Genomic DNA, 24,464 nt, shown 5'->3' with positions numbered 1-24,464 from the left:
GAATTTGAGGATAAGGGGATCGCCTTTGCTCCTCTTTTTTCTGACCACTTTCGGTGGAGTTCGATCCTCCTCTTTCTTCCTGGCTTTCTTCTTTTTCACTGTTTCCCACTGATTGTCGGGCGCTAACTGCGTCTTGTTACCCTCGGTGGGTTCCTCAGTTTTCTTACGACCCTCAGCGATCAAGCGCTTCTTCGGGACTGTGGGGGTTTCTTCCCCTGGGGACTGCCTTGCAGGCTTCATGGATACCTTATTGTCACTGAACTGCTCCGTAGGCGCAAGGGCCACGGAGTGGTCAGTCGTTGACAGGCAGGCATCCGTTGTACAGACCCCGATACGAACGCCTTCTCTGTCACTTTTACTCGCGCTTCGAGTTCACTGTGTTCCTTCATCGCAGCACGTATGGTGCCCCGAAGCATGAGCAGACTTTTTTTCAGGTCCTTCGCTAGGATGCTGCGGCCTGCCGCGAACTCGATAATGGCATCGAGCTGATGAGACGCCGCTACCACTCTTGGTTGCATGTCTCTCTTTCCGTCCGCTGCTTTTATTAGCGACGGGCCATTCATCGCTGCGTCCGGCGTAGATGCAGTTGGAGCGACAGGAGCGCCGCTTCCCTTTCTGCTTACGCTGGCGCTTCTACTTGTATCCATCGGTGGAGATCGCTGGATACCACCTCTTGCGAACGGATAATCTAATCCGTCCGCGCTCACTGAAGTTAAGTTTTTTTTTTATTTTGATTGTTCATATAGAATTCCACGAGTTGAGGGGAAAGAAGAGTCTGCCGCACCAGAGCCCCTCATGATGCGGTAAGGGCTGATTACTGTGGAGGGCGCTCTGGTACTCCACAGGCTCCGTTTGAGGCTGAGTATTTATAGAACCCCCCCCCCCCCTCCTACCTTTCATCCCTCGGCATGGGTCGCATGACACCTTGGATTAGGGGTTTATCCATTCACGTTTTTTTACTTTTAGCCATGGATAACAGCTGTTATAACCATCCTCTTTTGGGGGCGTTGGACCCTCTGCTCAGGTTCTCAGTATTTTCAGGTTTAGCCAACATGCTAGAAGCATCCGTCATTTGCAGACGGAGAGTTTACACTCAGCCTTCGCATGAGTGCCCCCTTCTCTGTCCACATACAACCCTAGTTTCCGCCGGCTGTCCGATTTCCACTAAGGAACGTATCCCGGACGGTATCACGAGGAGATAGAAATAAGAGTTGCTAAATAAGAGGCTGTGGAACTTCGTGGTAGTTCTGGTACGCATTTTTCAACCATTTACCATCCACGTGGAACTGCTCATATGCAGTTATTCAACAAGCAGTATCTGGATAACCTTTATAATCATTCTTCAGCAATTTTCTCCTGCTCAGGGTGGTGGTACTTCGTCCTATCAAACTGGAAGAACTATGCATCTCTTCACCGTTTATACCGTTATTAATATATCTGGCGTTCCGCAATTGAGCAATTTAGGACCACTTTTATTCGTCATTTTCTTCAACGATGATTCGAACATCTTCGTAGTGGTGCACTGTATCGGGGACTGCCTTCATTTGCAAATGTTGCTAAACGTTTTCGTCAATTGGTGTCAGCTGAACAATGACCTTGTTCAGCCAAACTGTCGTCATACAGTCAAATTTAGTTAAGGTTGGGAATGTCTCTGTGGTCAAAGTGGCACTTTTTAGCAAAAGAAGGAAAAATATACGTGACGATATATTTTATAGCATTTTCTTCAAAGACTTATGTCTGTTTATCTGTTCTCTGAGTTTGTATTCAAAACGAGAGTTTCCTTTTGTTTTAGATTATGCAAAGACATTTAATTCAATAGGGGAAGGGCTGTAAAGACGGACACTGCGGGAAAGACGGACACTTGAATCGTTTGTTTGAGAAACCCCACAAGTCCACTCGACACTTTTGTGGGAAAACAACAAAAAACTGATGTTCTCAAAATTTTGAACCAATCCCTATATTTTTTGGTATGAGGTTCTATGCTAATATCTAAAATACATTATGTAGACTTATCTTTTGATCAAAATAATGATTCTAACTAAAATTAGAAGGCTTTAAAGTTAATGGATATTTGGGGTTTCTCAAACAAACGAGAAATTGATGGTGCACTTAAGTAGTTTTAGGCCGATTCTAGTCAGACTTGTGATCTTTTCATGATCATAGTATGTAATTTGTTACCATATATCACTGAGGATGTTAAAAAAGTACGTACCGCTAAGAAGAAGAAGAGGGGAGGGGCGCTAAATATTATTTATAAAAAAATTTGAAGTAGAATAATACAAGTTTTAGAAAAAGTTTTGTACTTTTTTAATAGAAATTTTTATCATGGTTTTCATTTACCTATTAAAAAATAAAAGGTAAATGGGATAACAACTGTTTTTGAATTGCATAAATGGACCAGAGTAACACGAATTCACATCGAATAGAATACCTAGATACTTTGCTAGTAGTAATTAAAGATATAACCAGAAAATAAAATAATCTTGGAGAACAACCGTACTATGCTTATGGAACAAAATCTGAGAACAAGGGTCTGTTCTCAAATTACGTTATACCAAAAGGAAATGGAGATACGTGAACAGCACCTTAAATACTTCGTACGGATAAACTATTGATTTTACAGTTACTTAGGAGTGCTCGACGGATTACTCACATTAGGAAAAGCAACGAGTTAACAAAAAAGATTAACTATTATTAACATTGTATAGTAAATGGAGGGTTACTGCTTTTGTGAGAAACGCATGGATAGTTTAGTCTGTCGATTTCTGGAACGCGATTGCTACAGTTTTTACTGTATCTAGATTACAAGAACGGTTTATTTGCGTTTATCTTGTCGACCAACTAATCCTTGCTTATCTGCATTTGCAATCAGCTCTAACTTTTTCAGTTAAAACATCCTTTTCTTTTCGATTTTATACGCCGTTCTTATACGAAAGGCGAAAGTTATCGCCTTGTATTCTGTAGTCCGCCGAACACTATCTTTCTTCTTTTTGACTATGTCCAACTCGTAATTTTTCGATTCCGAAGACATTTTTATACTATTGAATTGTGTTGCGAATACTACTTACAACATTGCACGTAAATATTGAATGATAATTTTATATCTATCGCAGCGCCGCTCTAGGTGATTATCGGAAACATGGATATTTGGGGTTTCTCAAACAAACGGATATTTGCAACCCCAATTAAAAGGGGTTCGTGGAACTAACTTTGTCTAGAATTTTGAGGGAAGGTGTAGATATCCTCAAGGATTCGAAAACTGTTAAAAAGTCAATTTTCATAAAAATGGCGTTTGTGGGGTTTCTCAAACAAACGATTCACTTGTCATATTTCATAAACAATAATTATTTGAAGCAAATCAATGATGGTAAATGTTTCTATAGACTGAGACTAAACACTTTTGAATTAAACTGCCGATTTTTAGGAGCACAGCTGTCACATTTATGAGCAAAACAAAGAAAAATTACGTAGATGCGCTAACCGATGTAATTTTGTGTGTGAAGAAAATAGCTGGTAAATCGTTGAAAAACAATATTTTCATGCTATATAGACGACATTGTAAAAATGTAAATACTGCCTTCTTCTTGCCAATCTGAACACAGCGAATATATTTTCATGAACAGAATTTTTGTTTCAAACAAAAAAACTGCTTTTGAAATTGGCAAAATCGATGACGACTAATTTCACCAGCACAATTCTACCTATAACAACAATCATCTTTATTAACAGTGTTGCCACACACTGGCATTTCGGAGAGTAACATAAGCTGCTAAACTTATTGACAAAACAGAACATTTTCGATAAATTAATTTCTTTATTAAGCTACACCTCAAATGAAGCCTTATACACTTGTTTCCAATAACATTCGGAATACGACTTATCCACTAGTTAACAAAGTTTGTATGCATTTCTACGTTGCTCCTGCGCAGCCCGGTATACTACATATATACAAGCTTTTCCAAACAAAAATACGGAGACGAAAGAGCAAAAACTCGAGATCGATCGAATTCTGTGGCAGGTTTAACTTTTCATTCATCTCGATAAAAAGCACGGGGATGAAAGAGCTGGAAACGTTTAAACGTTACATAATCATAATAAATAGTGTAATTTACATGCTATCAATGCGTAAACACAGATTCGATATTAGCTGGTTCGTTCGTTCGTTCGTTCGCTTAGGACAGGAAGCTGCTGCGACCGGCTAGTAATCCCTTCCGTTCGTCGCTTATGACGGAGGATGATGATGGTGGTGCAAATGCTCGTGGCTATACTCGGCGTGATCGTTCGGATTGGCCATCCGATGATCATGTTCGACCGCACGTTCGTACGCTTCATGGTATTTAGAGGACGATTCAAGCATATCGCTGGCAATTTCCGTGTGTCTGTGTGGGTGATGCTGTTGATAATGTACTGTCTCGGGATAGTAATAACGATAGCGCTCTTTACTGGGGCTTTCCCCATGATCGTACGAGTTTACGTGGTTTGGTGAGGAAGGACTTGGAGAAGGACTGTGTTCGGCAGGGTGATGGTGACAGGGTTTGTGTTCAGATTCTGACGGTTCGTCAAAGGATGGATGTTCGGGACTGGGGGAATAATAGTGCTGAGCTTTGTGTTTTGATGCTGAGTTTTCCGGATAAGATGGGTGCAGATGGGAGTCACTGGGAAAGTCATAGGTAATGGCACTTGGTTTTGCTTCATATTGCGGTTTGTGTTCGTGTTCAGTTCTGGGTCGGTGATGTTGTAATTTGTTAGTGTAGTAGTCTTTGTGGTCATTGTCATGAGATCGCTCTTTTTCGTCTAAATAAACGAGTGCTTCGGAAACAGGAGAAGGTTTGGCGTAGTATGTTTTGTATTCTTGAGGAGCGTAATGCTCAGGTTCCCTTGTTTCAGCATGTGAATAATGTTCAGAATTTTGATTAGGTTTATTATAATGCTCAGAATGTTCATACTGATCGGAAGAAGGCGTTCGTTCTGGATATGACTCTGCATGTGATGTGTAGGGTTCTTTCTGATATTCATATTGTTTGTAATGAGTCGATGGTTCACGACTTTCTTCGACTTCTTGGTTTTCTGCCTGGTGATAGCGTGCAGGGTAAGTTACCTCTGCAGGCTTTTGATAATGCTCTACGTATTTTTCATGTTTGTGCTCAGAGTAAGATTCTCTGTAGTCTTCAGGTTTCTTATAGGGGTACTTTTTGAAGTCAGGATGTATATAGTGAGGATATGAATCTTTTACGGATTGCAAACGATGTTCTGTAGAAGGAGATTTCAGTCGATATTCCTTATAATCTTGATTTTCGTAATGAGACTCAACTTCATGGGAAGGCTGTTTAGTATAAAAAGTGGGAGTGGTTGGAAAAGCGGAATGTGTGGGTCTTGGAAATTTTGGTGTAGGATATTTCTCCGAATTTTTTACAAAATAATTCGATTTAGATGATTTGTACGCATGTGGAATTACTTCCATTTCAGGAGTTGAATAAGCACTATGATAATCTTGATTGGCAGAAGAACCTCGTTCTGGTCGAGCGGTTGATTGATAATAATTGTAATGGTCATCGTGCGTATCCCGAATTCTCTGTTCTGTTGAATACGACTGCATACTTTGATAACCAAGATTGTCTGAATGTTTCACATTATGACTACTGTATTCCCGTAATGGTTCCAGATCAGAATGTTTGGTATAGTGCCGCTCTGATGCAGATGTTGCTTCTTTTGTGCGTGCTAACCTATTTCCCATGTAGGGGTTATAGTCCACTCCAACGTCAAAAACGGAATGGATTGGATAGGAATGCACAAATTCCTTGAATTGTTCATTACGATTGGAGTACGCAGTTTCTTGTTCACCCGACAGCAAATGAGCCGATGTAGGTCCAGAGGATCTACTGCTAAAGGAAGACACAGTTGTTCCAACTGCTGTTGGACTTTGAGGCGATGTGACGTAACTTGATGCAGTGCTTACCGTTGGTTGCACTGGTGTTGGCTCCGGAACTTTAATAATCTTTGGAACCGGCACTGGAATAGGTTTGTTGACGGGTATCGGAACAGGTACTGGCAGTGGAACCTCAACAGGATATGGCACAGGAACTTTAACCGCTACAGTATTGGTGATCTTGACAGTTTTCGGAGGTACTTTGTGCGGTGCAATATAGGTACCGAGATCAATCAGTTTTTCACTGGCCTTTTCCAAGTCGGTGAAGTTCTGGTTCATCTCATTGATGACCCGGTGCTGTTGTTCGATTGCATTATCGATTAGTGAACCAAGTGCGGGATTACATAGGCAACACGTCGAAAAAAATGTCAGCAGGTGGGTCTGTAAACAAAAAGGAATGTTTTGATTATGTAGTTTGTATGTAAGTTGTGTTGGGTATCTAGTCAGTAATATAATATAGCACAAATTAGCTGAACATTACCACATTCCTAATTTAGCATATTACATTAATTGCCTAAGTATATTCTTAAAAATATCTTGATAAATCAGAATTAAATAATTCATCACGTTATTAAAGACGTCACGCATCACCCTAAGGGGTTCGTTTTGGCCATTATCTGTACGGTGGACTGCAAGGTACAGGAAATCACGCGATCTTAGGTCTCTGGAGGCCACGTTTCATTCGATTTCGGATAATATGTTTGGAGCATCTATTTGTCCAGTTTAAAGCTTTCCCACAAAAACTGTTTGGAAAATATTTCAAATCTGCGCCAGTGTGTCCATTCCCAGCGGTTGACAACGGTCAGCATAAGGTGACAAATGGTTGGAGCTTTACCACGGTAGGAACCTAAGAGTGAAACATAGGAATCTGGCCAGTACTTCTACAATCCGGATGCTTCAAATTTCGGGAAATGGGAACTTCATATTATAGCCGATGCCTCCAAAATGGAAGGGAACTCTTTGGCAATCCTTATAATAAAGCCAAAGTTTCTATTGGCACTTGCTACGATTTGAAAATAGTGATGTTTAGAGAAGAGCTATGTGTCTAGTTATACATCTAGGTCCTTAATTGCTGTGTCTCTTTCGAGAAATTCTACTCGGAACATTCGGCATGGACAAAGGCGATGAAATAAGGACATGGAATTCAGACTTGGTACATGTAACTGCAGATCGCAGATCGTTGGTGGCGACAAAGTGCTGCTCGATCAGTTAGACCCTCGAAAGTTCGGTATCGTGGCACGGCAGGAGACCTGTCGCAAAGGCGAGAAGGTATGGAGAATCCATGATGGTAAGGCCCAATTTTTTCAGAGCGGTGGAGCGACTAACGAGCTGGGAATGGGCTTCGTAGTGTTGGGCAAAATGCAAAATCGCGTAATGGACTAGAAAGCGATCAACGAGAGGATGTGTTGAGGACAAAGGGCCGTTTCTTCAACTGCACGATCATTAACTCGCATTGTTCAGACGAAGGTAGACCCGATGGCGAGAAACAAACGTTCTATGAGCCGCTGAAGGCAACATCAAGATCGTCATCGAAGATATGAACTCCCAGACGGGCAGGGAAGCAACTGGTGATCGAGCCCCATAACCTGGTCACCAACACGACCGATATCCACACAAAGATATCCACACAGCCACCTGTAGATCACCTGACCAACGAACCTCGGACTAAATCGACCATAATATTATCGAGGGCCGGTTTTTCTCGAAAATCACCAACGTACACTCCTTACGGAGTAAGGATATCGACGCGGACCATTACCTAGTAGCAGTACTTGTGCACTCAAAACTATTGACGGTTTATACCTCGCGACAAAACACCCTCCTCGGTTAAACAGTAGGCAATTAAACAAACAGCCAGTTGCCTAAAACTACGCGCACGTATTGGATGAAGTTCTGCCTTTCTCTGTGGACCCTCGAAAACGGAGGAGTATGATACGCTCGGCCGTCAACGATGCCGCAACCGCGGTGTTAGGACTTTAACCTGGTCGAGCCATCTAGCACGTTGGACCCCTTTATTCCAGGTGCCGGTGGGGTTCTTGAGGAGAACGAATTTTACTGCACAGTCATCCGGCATCTTTGCGACGTGGCCGGCCCACCGTAGTCTGCCAACTTTCGCCAGGAGTACGATGGGAATCTCTCCAAGCAGTGCCTGTAGCTTGTGGTTCATACGTCACCGCCACTCTCCGCTTTCTGTTTGTACTCCGCTAAAAATAATCCGCAGCACCTTTCGTTCAAATACGGCTAGTGCGCGTATGTCCTCCGTAAGCAAAGTTACTGTATCAAGTCCGTAGAGGACTACCGGCCTGATTAGCGTTTTTCATATCGTTAGCTTTGTGCGGTGGCGCATGCCCAGATCGAAGCATCTTGCGGAGGGAAAAGTAGGCTCGATTTCCAGTTTGAATGCGTCGTTGAATCTCCTTGCTCGTATTATTGTCGGCGGTGACCAGGGATCCCGGATATACGAACTCATCAATCACTTCCAGTTCATCACCATCAATAGTCATTGTCCGTGGGAGGCAAATGTTGCTTTCTTTGGACCCTCTTCCTACCATATATTTGGTTTTAAACGCATTGAATAATAACCCTATTCTTCCAGCTTCTGTTTTTATTCTGGCGTAGATTACCTCCGCCGTCCCAAGGTTTCTAGTAATGATGTCGATGTCGTCTGCGAAGGCTAGGAGTTGTCTGCTCTTGCTGAAGATCGTTCCTCGATACCCGCTCGCTGGATTACAAATTCAATAGCGATATTGAATAACATACAGGGCACTCCATCTCCTTGCCGCAACCCTCTGTGCGATTCGAAAGGTCCCGAGAGTATCCCCGAAACGCGCACCTAGCACATCACTCGCTCCAGAGTAGCTTTGGTCAGCCGCGTTAGTTTGTCTGGAAACCCGTACTCGTGCATTATCTGCCATAGCTGTTCGCGTTCAACTGCATCGTAACTGCCCGGAAATCCGCGAAAATATAATGCGTGAGCACGTTGTACTCTCAACATTTCTGGAGGATTTGTGGAAGAGTAAAAATTTGATCCGTAGTAGCACGGGCCACCATAAAGCCCGCCTGACGCTGCCCTACGAATTCTCTTGCTATTGGGGATAGACGACGCAACTAAATCTGGGAGAGCATCTTGTAAGCGGCGTTGACCCAAGTGATGCCGCGGTTATCTAGTCGGTCGCCCTTTTTGTAGATGGGACAGACCACACCTTCCATCCACTCTTCCGGTAGTTTCTCTTCCTCCCAAATCCTACAAATCATCCAATGAAGTGCCGCTGCTAGCGATTCTTGGCCATTTTTGTAGAGCCCTGCCGGGAGTCGGCCCATTTCGGCGGCTCTGCTATTCTTCAGCTGACGAATTTCTCGCCGGATCTCTTGGAGATCGGTAGCCGGCACGCTGTTGTCGTTTGTAGGCATTCCCAGGGTAACTTCCATTGCGTCTCCTGCTGCTATATCGCCGTTGACGTGCTCATCGAAATACTGCTTCCACCTGTCGACCGCCTCGCGCTCGTTTGTGATTAAATCACCTCCCTCGTTCTTACACATGTCAGGTTTAGGTGCGTAGCCCTTACGAGTTTGGTGCACTTTCTCGTAAAATTTGCGCTTGTCATTAGCCTGGAATAGTTATTCCAGCTCCTCACGATCTCTGTCCTCCTTCTGGCGATTCTTCCTCCTCAGGATCGTGGTCATATCATTCCGCGCTCGTCGATACTTGGCCAAATTCTCTCTCGTGGATATGCTTAAATAATTTTTCCAAGGTCTTTTTTCCTCTCTGCCGCTGGTTGGCATTCCCCATCAAACCAATCATTTCGTGCACTCGAGGTTTCCACTCCTAACACCGCGGTTGCGGCCTCGTTGACGGCCATCCGTTTTCGAGGGTTGAAGCATCTAGCTCCACAGAGGAAGGCAGAGCTTCATCCAGTACTCGCGCGTAGTTTTCGGCAACTGGCGGGTTGTTTAGCTGCCGAATGTTTAACCGAGGAGGGCGGCTTTGTCGCGAGGTATAAACGGTCGATAGTTTTGAGCGCACATGTACTGCTACTAGGTAATGGTCCGAGTCGATATACGCACCCCGTAGGGAGCGTACGTTATTGATGTTCGAGAAAAACCGGCCCTCGAAAAGAATATGGTCGATTTGGTTTAAAGTTCGTTGGTCAGGTGATCTCCAGGTGGCTTTGTGGATATTTTTGTGAGGAAAGAAGGTGCTTCTGACCACCAAGCCTCGGGAAGCTGCAAAGTTGATGCATCGCTGACCATGATCGTTCGTGTCGGTGTGCAGGCTATGGGTACCGATCACTGGTGCCCTGCCGACCTGGGCGTTCATATCCCCTATGACGATCTTGATGTTCCGTCGTGGGCAGCTGTCGTACGTTGCCTCCAGCTGCGCATAGAATGCTTCCTTCTCGTCGTCGGGTCTACTTTCGTGTGAACAATGCACGTTTATGATGATGTAGTCAGCCTTTTATCCTCAACACTCACATCCTTTCATTGATCGCTTTCCCGTCCATTACGCGATCCTGCATTTTGCCCAACACTACCCAAGTAACAATTTGGGTTTTATTATATTCTTATGATGGCATTTATGACCAAAATTGGTCATGAAAACCGCCATAAGAGTACAATAAAACTCACATTGTTGCTTGGGTAGGAAGCCACTAGAAACACTAGGAAGGTAAATTTCTACCTCGCACAATTCTCACTAAAAGTAGAACTGATGCAACAACAGTGATGACATAGCGCTAGGATCAGCGGTTGCGTCGTATAGGCTGTTAGGGCTTAGGTGGAGGGTGCTGCAGTAGTTAGGGCCAGTAGAGAAGTAGTACTTAAATATATCCTCCCTCGCAAAGTAATAACTAACGGAGGTTCCGGAAGGATAGAAAGAGAGCTTTTAGTGGGTAGGCGCCAGTTTGCGCCTTGTCAATCCTACTTAACGTATAAGGTGTTGTCTCTGTGGCAGCCTGGAAGGAAAAGTAGCTTCGAATCCGGATATAATTGGAGAGTAATAGATAGAGAAAGAGGAATACATAGAAAAAGAGAAAGAGTGATATAGATAGAAAAAGAGAAAAAGGAAGTGATTGGGAAGAGATACAAAAATATAGTGATAGAGATAGAGATAAAGACAAAGATAGACATAGAGGGAAGAGAGAGATTAAAGTTAATTTGGATGTTTGGATAGCCAAATATCAGCGAGTAACAAAATTAATGCAAATTTTACAATTACTCCAGAGACTACCACAGAGGAAATGTGGCCACCAACTGTAAAACCGGAATGATTAAAATGCTGTTGAAATTAATTAAACACGATGAAGATGGATTATTTTTTTATTTTAATTTTTGTAATGTGGTTTAACCAGTTGGTCATTCACCACGCGAAGATGGATTAATAGCTAATAACTATTTATACTATTTTTCATTCACTCGACACTATGTTTATGTTTTCATGAGCAAAGTTCATCTTCCTCCTTGTTTTCAACGAACAACTTAAATACGTTAAACTTTTGATAACTCATCAATGATGCGATTCTACAGTAGTTTAATATTGCTTTTGTAATAAAAATGTTCCAGCTAAGACACAAGTTCATTCCAAAACTTAACTTTGATTCATGCACTGTACTGCGAGTTGTATCGTCCAGTTATCATTCTTTGCACAATTATTCACGTGATCAGAATTTTTTCTGACTTCTATTAACACTAGCTTAAATATTTCAGACTAGCACAACTTACTAGTTTCCATATTTTCACTCGTCGCATTTTCAGGGCTCTCAGCCTCGGTCACTTGCTTCTCAGTCAGTCGACTCACTGTTCAGTCCATTTGTTCCGGTTCGCAACCGTTCTCGCGAAATCCGAGAAGAAATTTGAATCCACAACTTAATTCACAATTCACTATCAGATTGTTTCGAACTAATCTACTGCTGTTGCTGCTGTTACCGTTGCCTTTCTTTGCTTAGCTTCGAAAAGAAATGTCTGTTAGGAAATTGCGCTGACTACTGTTGGCAATTTCACACGGGTGTAGCTCTTTTATACACTTTTCACTATTGGCCGAGTGAGTGGGCGACCGGCCGAACCCTTCACTATGCCGCAGTGCGCTATGCGTTATTACTATCGGGCTTTGATGCTCCTAAGAAGTCTACCGGTATCGGTACCCGACAGGCAGCGGTAAAGTTATTTATTTTAATAAAGCTGCGATTATCTGGGAATAATTCTGTGTAAAAAAAATTCTAACGAAATTGGCAACTTATTTGTTACTGTAAATTATTAAATTTATTTTTTTCTAGTATGCACAAATTCGAGGCTTTTGATATATAGTAATGTACTTGCAACCTTATTATGTATACATATTCATAACATTATGTACCTGAAAGAATTATTTTGATATCATAGTCCTGACTCGTATTATAGCTTGATAGAAACATGGTTAGTGTTATGCAAATAGAATTTTCACAAATCAATCGTAATACCATGCAAAGTTAATTTCAATCAAAATTTTTATTGATGAAAATTAAATAGTCCCAAAAATTCTGTTCATGTTTTCATTATTATTGTAATATTATTAAAATTTTGTTTTTCCGAACTGCTCAAACCTCCTTACATCGCTGCAGTGACCCTTATTGGTTGGCTCAATAGCATTCCGACGCCTATTTATTTTAAATTGATAGATCTATATTAAATATACCGTTCTGATTCAAACTTAGAACAGTCTCAAACTTCGAACACTTCAGAATAAAATGCTCGTTAGTATCGCTAATATTATAAAATATTATGTTTATTGTACACCACCGTGTTCGTTAGAATGTCCTCTATCCGGTGAGGTATGACATTGAACTGTAGGACTCTTTGTAAGAAATCAGGAGGCGTTGGAAAAAAGTGAGAACTCAGATGTTAACTTCGTTCGCATACTCTTAGCGTTTCGTGCAAAAGTAGCTGTTTTTTTCGTTTGCATTATTTTACCAATTTTAGAACATTTACCTTCCCACTGCGCGATTATTAGGTAAGTGCAAGATATATATGTACTAAAGCATAGTTAAAATACAATATTTCATGCATTATTTCAAAGATATTAGATAAATAAAAAGTGTTCGAAGTTTGAATCACGTTTTGAGGTGTGATTCAAACTTCGAACACCCACGAATAATATCCGGTTTTTTCGGGTTTTCCTTCGGGAAAATTAATTGTCTGCATTGATAAAGCTGTAGAAAGTAAACTTCCTTTAGATGTGGTTCATGGAGTTCGTAAATATTAGCAATTGACTTCAGAAATAAGGATTGAAACTAATTATTGTGTGAAAAATTTAAATCACACTGTTAGGTGGATTTAAAAGGACAGTGTTTAGAAAAGGATATAATTTCACTTATTTAAGTTGAATGACACTAAAAACATTAATACTTTTCAAAGTAATACAAGTATTCGATGTCTGAGACTAAAATATTCGAGCTTTGAATGTCGACCATGAAAGTGTTCGAAGTTTGAATCAAAACCGAACAGCAGTTTTTTAGTGTTTTTCATTATAAAATATCATTTTATCCTCATTTTTGAAATTTTCCCTTGAAAATAAATAAATTGTCATGCTATTGAACCATTCATGGGGGTAGAATAAAGATGTTTTCGAGCATTTTACTTTGAAGAAAGTTTCAGCATGGCTTAAGTGTTCGAAGTTTGAATCAGAACGGTAGGTGCCTTCGAACAAGCCGCAAGAGAGAAATTGCAATCACAGATCCAATCCAGCCGGTATCGGTTAGTTGTGTTGATAACAGATCACCATAATTGGATTTATTATGTTGATGGCAACTGACTGATCTTCATTCAATCAATCAGGAAATTGTTTTTCATTCACGTTACATCATCATTTTATGCTAGGAATAAATGCTTCCAAAAGTACCACCATAAACGTAGTTAATTGTGTTGTTTTTAACTCCTCCTAAACACTATTTGCTTAAACATGTTTGGAAAATCCTGTCGTTGTTACACCAATACATTGCAAACCCAATGGGAAAAGCCATGGACAGACAAAGGCTAATGTATGTTTCCAATTCCATTTTGCAGTCGAACAACATAATTTTTTATTTCGTTTGTGTCCATCCATTTGTGATTACTAGTATTTCATAATTGACAAACACGCACACCTGAAATGGGCAATGTTTATAGGTTTGTTCAATAATTATTGATATTCAGTCAGAGTAATTTATTCATGCGGTTGTCGATCATTACGTCTGATAGTCAGTAGAATAAACTAAAGAAAATATGTAACAATTTTCATTCTACAGTGGGGCAAGCTGCCCATAGATTGATTGTTAATGTTGCTTTCTGCGTAATGGAGTAAACAGCGCGCCTCATTAACATGTATAGTTTGACTGCCTATATACCTAAATAATATAATGTTGTAGTTTATGCTGATCGGCAATTATAAAAGAAAACAGACGATTAGAAGCAGCTACATGGAAAATAATAACCCAATGGTTGAGTAATATTAGAATGCAAAACAGGCCCGTTAAAAGTGGCAAAGGTTAAAAGATATCCGCAAATCAAGAAAAAGACTCATGGATTGATACTATTTTTTGCAACTTTTAAAAGGCAATTTGCTTTTTTAAGGAGAATAAAAAATAAGTTGCCGAATAAATTAAAAACGTAACTATTAATTTTACCACGTAAGTTTCCGCATTTAAGTACTTTTAAGTGCAAGTAAACGCGAAAATGTATTTTTGCAATTACAATTGCATTTTTTATTCTCATCTCGTTATGCTACCTAATGAAGGATTGTATTGCAGTGAAACTGCAAATACTTTGAAAAGAATAATTCATACATGAAGGTTGAAGAACACCTTGAATAAGGCGAGTTCTTTCGGAAAATGCGTGACTTTCGTGATCTTACTGCTGCTGCTGCTGCTGCTGCTGCCCGCTAGTGTTGTTTTCAATTAGCCGGTAATTTTCGTAAACAATTTCCGCGTGTGTCCGCGTCTGAGAGGCCTAGTTAGGTGCCGCCACCAGGCGACGTTGATTGGTATTATCACACAAAGTAAACACATAACCAGCGGCGCTGCGTCCCATTTCGATGGCCGATGGTCTCGGGCACCGATGATACGGATGAGTTTCCACACGGTACAAAATAGCAAACGGACGCTTTCATTGTGAACGGGCGGTTAACGCGGTGAAAAACCGCTGTCGTTAATCCACGGCTATTGTTTTAAATTTGGTTTCGGCCGTGGGCTTATTGAAACATTGGAAGAAGGAACAAAAAGTTGTGCGAAACTGACAGCCTTAGCTCATTTCCCCATATTTTCCAAATGACGGCGTTGCCGTTTGGTACGCTTTTCAGACATGGAGCAATGGAAGTAGGTCGTGCACAAGTATTTTTTTTATTATATATTTGGATCGTTTGTGATATATTACTGTAGTAGATGGTGCGACTATTGCCGGTTGATTACTTAACACTCTTGTTACGTAATAACATATTATGTTTATTGCATCGTCCAGTCTGTTATAACAAGCTGTCTATAATATTTTTTTGAGGACTAAAAACATAAATAGATGCAGGTTTTCTAATAAAGGATAAGGATAAAATGTTCAACTAGGTTTAAAGCGAACATGTTTTGCAAATTATGCCTGCTTAAACAGAGTAATTTTATCTTTATCAGAGTAATTTTCTAGCATGTACAGGCTGCTATACAAAATTGCATTTTTTACCACTATGAAAAACAATTTCTGCAGTAGTTCATTGAATTCTTTGAAAAATCGAAAAATGAAAATTGATGTATGAGTAGCGATCTCTAAACAACAATATCAAGCAATATTCCGAGGTCCTTGTTGTTTACAATAGGATAACGACCGGTTCAATTGTAAGAATTCTAGAGTATTTTGCACTGAGAGCGTCCACTAGTGACGACATTTTTTTGCATTGTTATCCATTTAAGGGACGCTTATTTGTCGAAAATTTCGATTTAAAGGCAATAACAATAAAATGCAGGTAAATTTTTAACGTAGGACTACGTCTTTCAGGAAGGTAGCTGGTATAAGGGGTAATTCCGAAAAATCTTTCTCGAAAAGTGGTCAGGTTTTGTACGCTAATAGCTTAGTGGTTTCCCGATCGATTTTCAATATTCTTACACCAATCGATTGGAAAATCTACTAAGAATTGGCCCAAATGAAGAAAAGTATGGATTCTTTATGTTGAACTATTGAAAAATTGAAAATAATGAACCTATGTTTTACCAGAATTCTCGCTTCGTGATTGGTTGTTGGAAATGACGTTATCAAAGTGGAAATGCGTTTTCACGCTTCGGGTTATAATTCAGTCAATTTTCAATAGATTTCCAAGATATTTATAATATAGAAAACTATTGATTTTCAATGCGAGTCATTGAAAAATTGAATTATTTTCATATTTTTGCCTTCCCTCATCAGTGCTTCCCTAGCACGGATGACAGAAATATATACGACATGAGCTATGGTTAAGCTTCCTTATGATTGTATTCAATTTACGCCCTATAGAATCCGATCGAAAATTGTTGAGCTTCAGCTGTTGCTGCTTCCCCGGATAAGGCAACGAAGACATCCGAATTCACCAAGCGAGACGCCAACAAACCGAAGAATCTATCGACTCATCCGCCAATGAACGATATGGTTTTGGCTGCTATGCTATGCCTTTTACTGCGCATCGTCATTCGGTCAGCGGCTTTCGTTGGCGACACATCGGCAAGCAGCCAGCTTGCGACACATCGGACAGGCTATTTTCGAGTCACATGTCACATCCGTGGCATAATTTTAAAGGTTGTATTTGAAATATTATTTGCCTTTGCCTTGCGGTGCGCGTCGTTATTCGGTCAGCGGCTTTCGTTGGCGACACATCGGCAACCAGCTAGCTTGCGACACATCGGGTCGGACAGGCAGCTTTCGAGTCACATCCGTGGCATAATATTAAAACATTGTTTGCCTTACGGTGCACATCGTCGTCAGTTGGTCGTGTTCATCGGCTGCTGATGAAAGGAAAGTATGCTGAGTGTGTTGGAGCTGGAGCACTCGTCTCGCTGCTATGATGCAAAATCTGACTGCTAAAGTTCTAGAATTGGCAGGAAATATGCTGCTCGCGACCACAAAACAGCGAGAATTATGACCTGGATTTCATCGTGACTCAGGACCATACACGAATGGCTTCGTCGATCGCAGAGCTGCTGAGGCTTTCCGGCTGGTCCGTAGCAACAAGCCGTGCCTGGTTAGCGGTTATCGGTACTCCAGTTTACCGAAAAGAGAATTACGTTAGGTGCGTTAGTACAAGTTTATTGTAAGCTACTGTGTTACCTGGCTCATAACGCACCCCTATTGGATGTTATAGCTTTTAAAAGGTCTCCTTTCATTTGCAATTTTGTTCAAATTGGTTGAGGGATCGCTAAGAAAATAAAGTCTCTTGTTTTTCATATTTTTATACTTTTCATATTGATTGGAACTAAAATTCCAATCAATATGAAATTCATGAGCTACCTATGAGGCAACCAGACCTTTCATTTGAGACTAAGATCATCAATCAAAATCGGTTCAGCCATCCCCGATAAAAGTGAGTGAGATTGAAAAGCATGCCATACACACACACACACCCTAGGTTCAACCCTCCCCAAGTCCAAGGCCCTGTTTTACTCAACCTCAACCAAGTTGATGTCCTGAAAGTAAAGTAAAGTTTATTTTAACGAGCGTCAAGCCCTCTTCTTGCCTCTTCGCTAGTAAAAATTACGAATAACAGCCGTACTAATAAAGATCGATTATTGCTCGATTGATTGTCCAGGCATTTCGGAGTAATGGCCTTCCCCCTGTTACAACCCCCCCCCCCTTTTATTTCGGAGGTATGGTCCCCCCTCCCTATTAGTTCCCCTCCCCCCTTTGTCAACCCCCGTGATAATTCCCTGACGTTAAGGAACATGTGTGCCAAGTTTGAAAAAGAACGATCAAGGCGTTTCGGAGTTATGCCCCTCGCTATTAAGGACCCTCCTCCCCTAACAGGGAACCTCCCTCCTTCGTTTTTGTTAACCTTCCAGTGCTGATTCTCTTATGCCAAGGAACAATTGAACGCCCAGGCATTTTGGTGTTATGGCCTCCCCCTATTGTTACGAACCCCCCCCCCCCTTGTCTGTGCTGATTCTCTTATATCAAGAAACATGTGTGCCAAGTTTGGTGAAGATCGGTCAATGCGTTCTGGAGTTATGGTGGAACATACAAACAAACATACTCACGCTCCCTTTAATATATATAGATAGATAGATAGAGTACACTCGAATCACTTTTTACGCGAAAGATATATCCCGCGTAAATCGAAACCGCGTAAAAAACCGCGTAAATTACGAAAATCGCGTAAAAAACCGCGTAAATTACGAAAATCGCGTAAAAACCGCGTAAATTCCGAAATTTGCGTAAAAATAGTCGCGTAAAAAACAAACCGCGTAAAAAGCGACTTCAGTGTATTTAAAATTTTATTGTTTAAAAATCTCTATCGAATTTAATTTATTACAGTACACCCCATTCTTTTTTTGCACGGATTTTTTTTGCACGACTATTTTTGCACGGTTTCTCGAAATAACACGGTTTTTCTAAAATTTGGCCAAAAACAGTTGTACACCCAATTCTTTTTTTACACGGATTCTTTTACGCGGATTTTTTTTGCACGACTTTTTTTGCACGGTTTCTCGAAATAACACGGATTTTTTTACACGGTTTCTAGAAATAACACGGTTTATTTTTGCACGGTTTTTTTACACGGGATGTATCCCCCGTGTAAAAAAAGAATTGGGTGTACACAGTGATTTTATCGAAAAAAAATTCCTTTATCTCTATATCTCAAAATACCGCTGGGCTAGGATCAATCTTTTGATGTCAAAAGAAAGATATTTTTGTGAGGATTCCAATGATGTGATGCATGTTTACGGCATGCATCTATTTCTAGTAGTTTTTGCCAAAAGTAGGGATTTTTACCCTACTTTTCTTGACATGGAGACTTATAAAAGTTCATATCTCCAGATTTCGCTGAGATAAAATTGATTTTTTTTCGCCATAAATAAGCAATCTTCTAGAGGAAACCGTCGACATAGTAGTTGTCTACAAACAATGATTGTTTCTTATTCTTCTGATCAAATAAAGGGCATTTTACCCTAGTTTTATCAATGATTATAATAAACGTGAATATCTCTGGGTTGCGGTGGGATAAATTAAATCTTTTTCAACCATAAGAGAGGTATTTTAATATGCTTTCGAAAAGTTTGGTGCTCGTTCACAGCACCTGTTTGTTTCTTGTAGTTTTGGTCAAATAAAAATCACGCTACCTTGATTTGGCAACGGTAACTAAGAAAATTAGGGTAAAGTGATTAATATTGCTGCCATCAAATATCCTGCCATCGGAATCTACATAAAGTTAGCTTTCTTGTGAGAAAAAAGATAGGTTTTATCCCGGCGGGTTCCAGCGTTATTGATCAATATATCTCTGCACTCCTATAAAAGTACGGCAAATCCCCTTCATTTGACCAAAACCGCTAGAAAAAGGTGCATGCCGTAAGGACCACCCGAGCAGGAGAAAATTACTGAAGGATACCTGATCCAGATATTTCTTTGGTGAATAACTGCATATCTGAATTTGGTATTGACGAGGTTGATATAAGAGGTAAAATAGCTAAAATAATAGCTAAAAAATGTTCTACAAACATCTGAATAATATCTCGTTTTGTTATTGCAATATCTAAATAATATCAAATGTTTTAGCTACAACGTTGTAGTTCCAATATCCCAGCTTGCTATTCACACCATTGGACTCCTTAAAAATATCTGTCTTTTGGTATCAAAAGATAGATCCTAGCCCAGCGGCGTTTGGAGATATTGAGATATAGGATTTTTGACGTAGGACTACGTCTTTGTTTACTATACTGGGATTGGGTAGCACTTTGTGAAAACGAAAATAGAAGTGTAACGTTTAAATGAAAGATAACCTGACTGAAGTTTTTAGAAACAGACACTGAGGAAGCCTGTCGTAGGCGAAATACGTATCTGTCAAAAATAAAATATACATAGTAGAATTAAATTGGATAAGTGTTTAGTCCGCCTGGGTGTTTAGTCCACAAGGGTCCACCAGGAGATCACCTGACCAATGAACTTCGAACCAAATCGACCATATTCTCATCGAGGGCCGGAGTTTTCTCGAACATCACCAACTCCCCATCGACTCGAACCATTACCTAGTAGCAGTGCATGTGCGCTTAAAACTCGACGGTTTATACCTCGCGACAAAGTCGCCCTCCTCGGTTAAACGTTTGGCAGCCAAACAACCTGCCAGTTGTCGAACACTATGCGAGCGTACTGGATGGAGCTCTGCCTTCTTCGACTCTTCGAAAATGGATGGAGTAAGATACGCTCGGCCGTCAACGAGGCTGCAACCGCGGTGCTAGGAGTGGAAACCTCGAGTGCACGAAATGATTGGTTTGACGGGGAATGCCAACAAACGATAGAGACGAGAAAAGGAGCTTGGAAAAACTATCTAATCATATTCACGAGAGAGAATTAGGCCAAGTATCGACGAGCGCGGAATGAGTTGACCATGATCCTGAAGAGGAAAAAGGCCAGAAGGAGGACAGGGATCGTGAGGAGCTGGAACAACTATTCTGGGCTAATGACACGCGCATGTTTTACGAGAAGATGAACCAAACTCGTAAGGGCTACACACCTAAACCTGACATGTGTAGGGACGAGGGAGGGGATCTAATCACAAACGAGCGCGAGGTGGTCGATAGATGGAAGCAGTATATCGACGAGCACCTCAACGGCGATATAGTAATAGGAGACGCAACGGAAGTTAACCTCGGGGTGCCTACAAACGACAGCAGCGTGCCGGTTCCCGATCTCGAAGAGATCCGGCGAGCAATTCGTCAGCTGAAGAATAGGACTACCGGTCTGATTAGCGCTTTATACATCGTCAGCTTTGTGCGGCGTATGCTCCTTAATCGAAGTGTCTTGCGGAGGGAAAAGTAGGCTCGACGCGAGATTACTAGAAGCTGTGCAGTCTTTAAAAATCCTGTAAAATATTCTTCTCAACAGCAAACTAATTAGCAGAAATCATATTGTACGCAAACTTTTGAAACCCATTAGAAACTTAAAACTTTTCTAATAAAAAAATGGCTTGGCTCCCCCCAAACGAAAATCCTGGCTACGTCACTGCATGGAAGAATATTATAATGAAAATCGGGTGGCTGTGTTCCACTTTATTTGTATTCATTGTAAATGAAATCTAAATATCACGTTAGGACTGAGAGGAGCTGTTCTTCAAATTATATTCTTCATCTCAAATCATTACGTTTGAAAGAAGCCTTCAATAATAACCGGTAGGCGGCACATATGTTGATATTTTCAAGCAATAATTTTACTAAATGTACTCTACTTATTTAATGTCGTCTATGCTATATTCTCTACTAATTAAACATTGTTCAACAAAAACAATTAATTTATAAACTTCTATTGTTGCTTCAGGGTAAATATACAAAAATACCGTTTATAATATATCCAATGTTGATATGTGAATTGATATGTGAAATTTTAGTTGTTATTAGACATTTATAGGAAAACATTACTTCATTTTGTTACTTGCGGTTGCAGGTGCTCACTATCAAGTTGATAAGTATCAACAAACACTGAAGTAAATTATTTTAAATATTTTGCTCTCAGTGCGCTCAATATGTAATGCGCCTAACGTTATGCTTTTTCATGCTTCAGGCGTTATGTTTATTCACCACGTGTACGAGGGTTGTTCATATGTTGGTCTACTGGCGTAGTAGACAGTGCCTTCATATTTTGCCATCCTTTGCAAGACAAGTTAACAACCAACGATGTCACAACAGTTTTGTCATTTTTCAATTAGGGATATAATAACTACCAAATAGTTTTTTAAGAAAATTTACAAATTTTGTGTTATGATAAATGTGGAAACCGATTAATGTAAATATCTCTTAAATCTAATAAAAATGAGGAATGCTACTAACACACTCCAAAATAATTTATTGTTTATTGTTTATAATTCCCGTTCTGATTCAAACTTAGAACAGTCTCAAACTTCGAACACTTCAGAATAAAATGCTCGTTAGTATCGTTAATATGATAAAATATATTTATTGTACACCACCGTGTTCGTTATCGTTAGAATGTCCTCTACCCGGTGAGGTATGACATTGAAGAACTCAGATTTTAGCTTAATTCGCCAACTCTTAGCGTTTCATGTAAAAGTAGTTGCTTGTTTTTGTTTGCATTATTTTACCAATTTTAAACCGTTTATCTTCTCATTTCGATAACCTTCTCATTAGATAAAGTGCAAGCTATGTATTGACTAAAGAACGTAGTTAGAATTCAATTTTTCATGCATTAGTTCAAGATATTTAGATAAATTAAAGTGTTCAAGGGGTATGAAATGGAGAGAGTTACCTGGAAGGAGCGTCAAACATAGCTCTGGCTCTCTCAAGCTCCCACCTGGCGTCTCAACGCAGATCTAAGTCAAATGATGACGGTCGATGGCCTTACCCGGAAATGCTTCATGTACTTACTGAAGCAGCTAAGCTAGGAGGTGCAAACTAGAGCGCCTGTTCTCCAGGTGAGGGGCGGCTCACACAGCGTCTGTCTCGTAACGGGCGGCTGAATATCAAATGCTGTATCCCGCAAGCTATACCTAAGATAGCAGATCCATCAGCGGGATGTAGGTATCGCGACCCCGGTGAGGTAGTATACCGAAAACTCAATTACCACGAACAACGAACAAAGAAATTCAGGACGTAACAATCGGCATAGGACACGGCAAGGGACAAGAAAACGATTAAGGGATAACGATTGGAAACTTGGTACCTGGAATGTCCGAACTCTCCATGAACCGGCACGGGCTGGCTTGCTTGCTCGAGAGCTGCACCAGCTCGGAGTGGAGATCGCTGCTATTCGGAAAGTTCGGTGGCCAAATTCCGGAGAAATGGAGTTCCGTGCAGTAGACCCTATTGCAGCCACTTCTTTCAAGTACCACATCTACTACAGTGGCGGTAAGAAAGCAAAACATGAAGTCGGTTTCGTAGTGTTGGGAAAACAAAAGCAACGAGTTATCCGGTGGAGGCCCGCAGATGACCGTATATGCGTGTTGAGGATTAAGGGCAAATTCTTCAACTATAGCCTAATCAACTTATACACACCGACAAATGATAAATCCGATGATGCTAAAGACGAGTTTTACGACAGGCTTGAGAGGACCTATGGAGAGTGCCCAAAACACGACGTGAAAATCATCATCGGAGATGCAAACGCGCGGATCGGGAAGGAGGAATTCTTCCGTCCAGTTATTGGAAGACATAGCCTCCATCTGTCGACCAATGATAACGGTCTGAGGCTCATTAATTTTGCCGCGGCCAGAGAAATGGTAATCTGCAGCACCTACTTTCCACGTTTGAATATTCGAAAACACACCTGGAGGCATCCAAATAGAGACTCACGCTCTCAGATCGATCATGTCTTGATTAACGGTCGACACTTTTCGGATGTTATCGATGTACGGTCTTTTCGGAGACCAAATATCGACTCTGACCACTATCTCGTAGTGAGCAAGATTCGCGCAAGGCTGTCGAACACGGCGAAAGCTCACACTGAGAGGACGCTGCGTTTCAACATCCAGCGGCTAACGGCAGACGGCGTAGCAGTGGAGTACGCCAGGAAGCTCGACCAACGAATCGCAGAACAGCAGGTAGAAGAAGAAGATATAAATGGGCTGTGGAAGAACATCCATGATGCCATTCAAACAGCTGCGAGAGAGGTGGTAGGCACGACGCGTGGAAGACAGCGTAACAGCTGGTTTGACGCCGAATGCCAGAGAGTGACAAATGAAAAGAACCAGGCCAGAAGTCGCATGCTCACTGCGACAACGCGACAAAACAGAGAGAGAGATACAGAGAGACTAGAGCTGCGGAAAAAATAATCCATCGTCTAAGGAAACGCGAGTACGAGGAGCACGTGCTCGCCGGCGCAGAGGAACGATACGCCAGCAACGACACACGGAGTTTCTATAAAACGGTGAGATGCAGGAATTTTGCCTTGCCCGTGATGTGCAATGATACTACTGGCAACCTGCTTACCGACAATACGGCGGTAGCAGCCAGGTGGAAGGAGTATTTTCAGACACTATTGAATGGAGAGGTAAATGCAGAGATCAGCAGGGACAGGATAGAAATTGTAAGCGATGGTCAAGCTGTGGAGCCATCAACACAGGAGGAGGTTAAGAAGGCAATCAGTGAGCTGAAAAACGGTAAGGCTGCTGGGAAGGACGGTATCTCGGCTGAACTTCTAAAAACGGAGAGCGAGCGGTTGTACGAAGCAATCCACCGGATCATTGTCAGGATCTGGGAGTAAGAACAAATGCTGGAGAAGTGGTTGGATTTCCTCATTTGCCCAATTTTCAAAAAGGGACATCGACTGGAGTGTAAAAACTATCGAGGAATTACATTGCTCAATTCTGCCTACAAGGTGCTTTCCCGTATCCTGTTCTGCAGACTGAGACCGTTAGCGGAGTCCT

General features: G+C 41.2%; 1 protein-coding gene across 1 annotated transcript; it reads right to left on the bottom strand.

Annotated features, from left to right (window-relative positions):
• Window positions 1–4,222: 4,222 nt before the first annotated feature.
• LOC128740240 (uncharacterized) lies at window positions 4,223–9,355 on the bottom strand. Its single transcript, XM_053835773.1, has 3 exons — window positions 9,233–9,355; window positions 5,630–6,307; window positions 4,223–5,572 (listed from the first exon to the last, which is right to left on the bottom strand). The coding sequence occupies exons 1-3, from the start codon at window positions 9,353–9,355 to the stop codon at window positions 4,223–4,225; spliced, it is 2,151 nt and encodes a 716-aa protein (XP_053691748.1).
• Window positions 9,356–24,464: the final 15,109 nt, after the last annotated feature.

This window comes from Sabethes cyaneus, chromosome 3 (assembly GCF_943734655.1).
Source record: "Sabethes cyaneus chromosome 3, idSabCyanKW18_F2, whole genome shotgun sequence".
In the NCBI taxonomy this organism is placed as follows: Eukaryota; Metazoa; Arthropoda; class Insecta; order Diptera; family Culicidae; genus Sabethes; species Sabethes cyaneus.
Note: the sequence above shows the minus strand (reverse complement) of the source record. Positions and strands in the feature narration are given on the sequence as shown.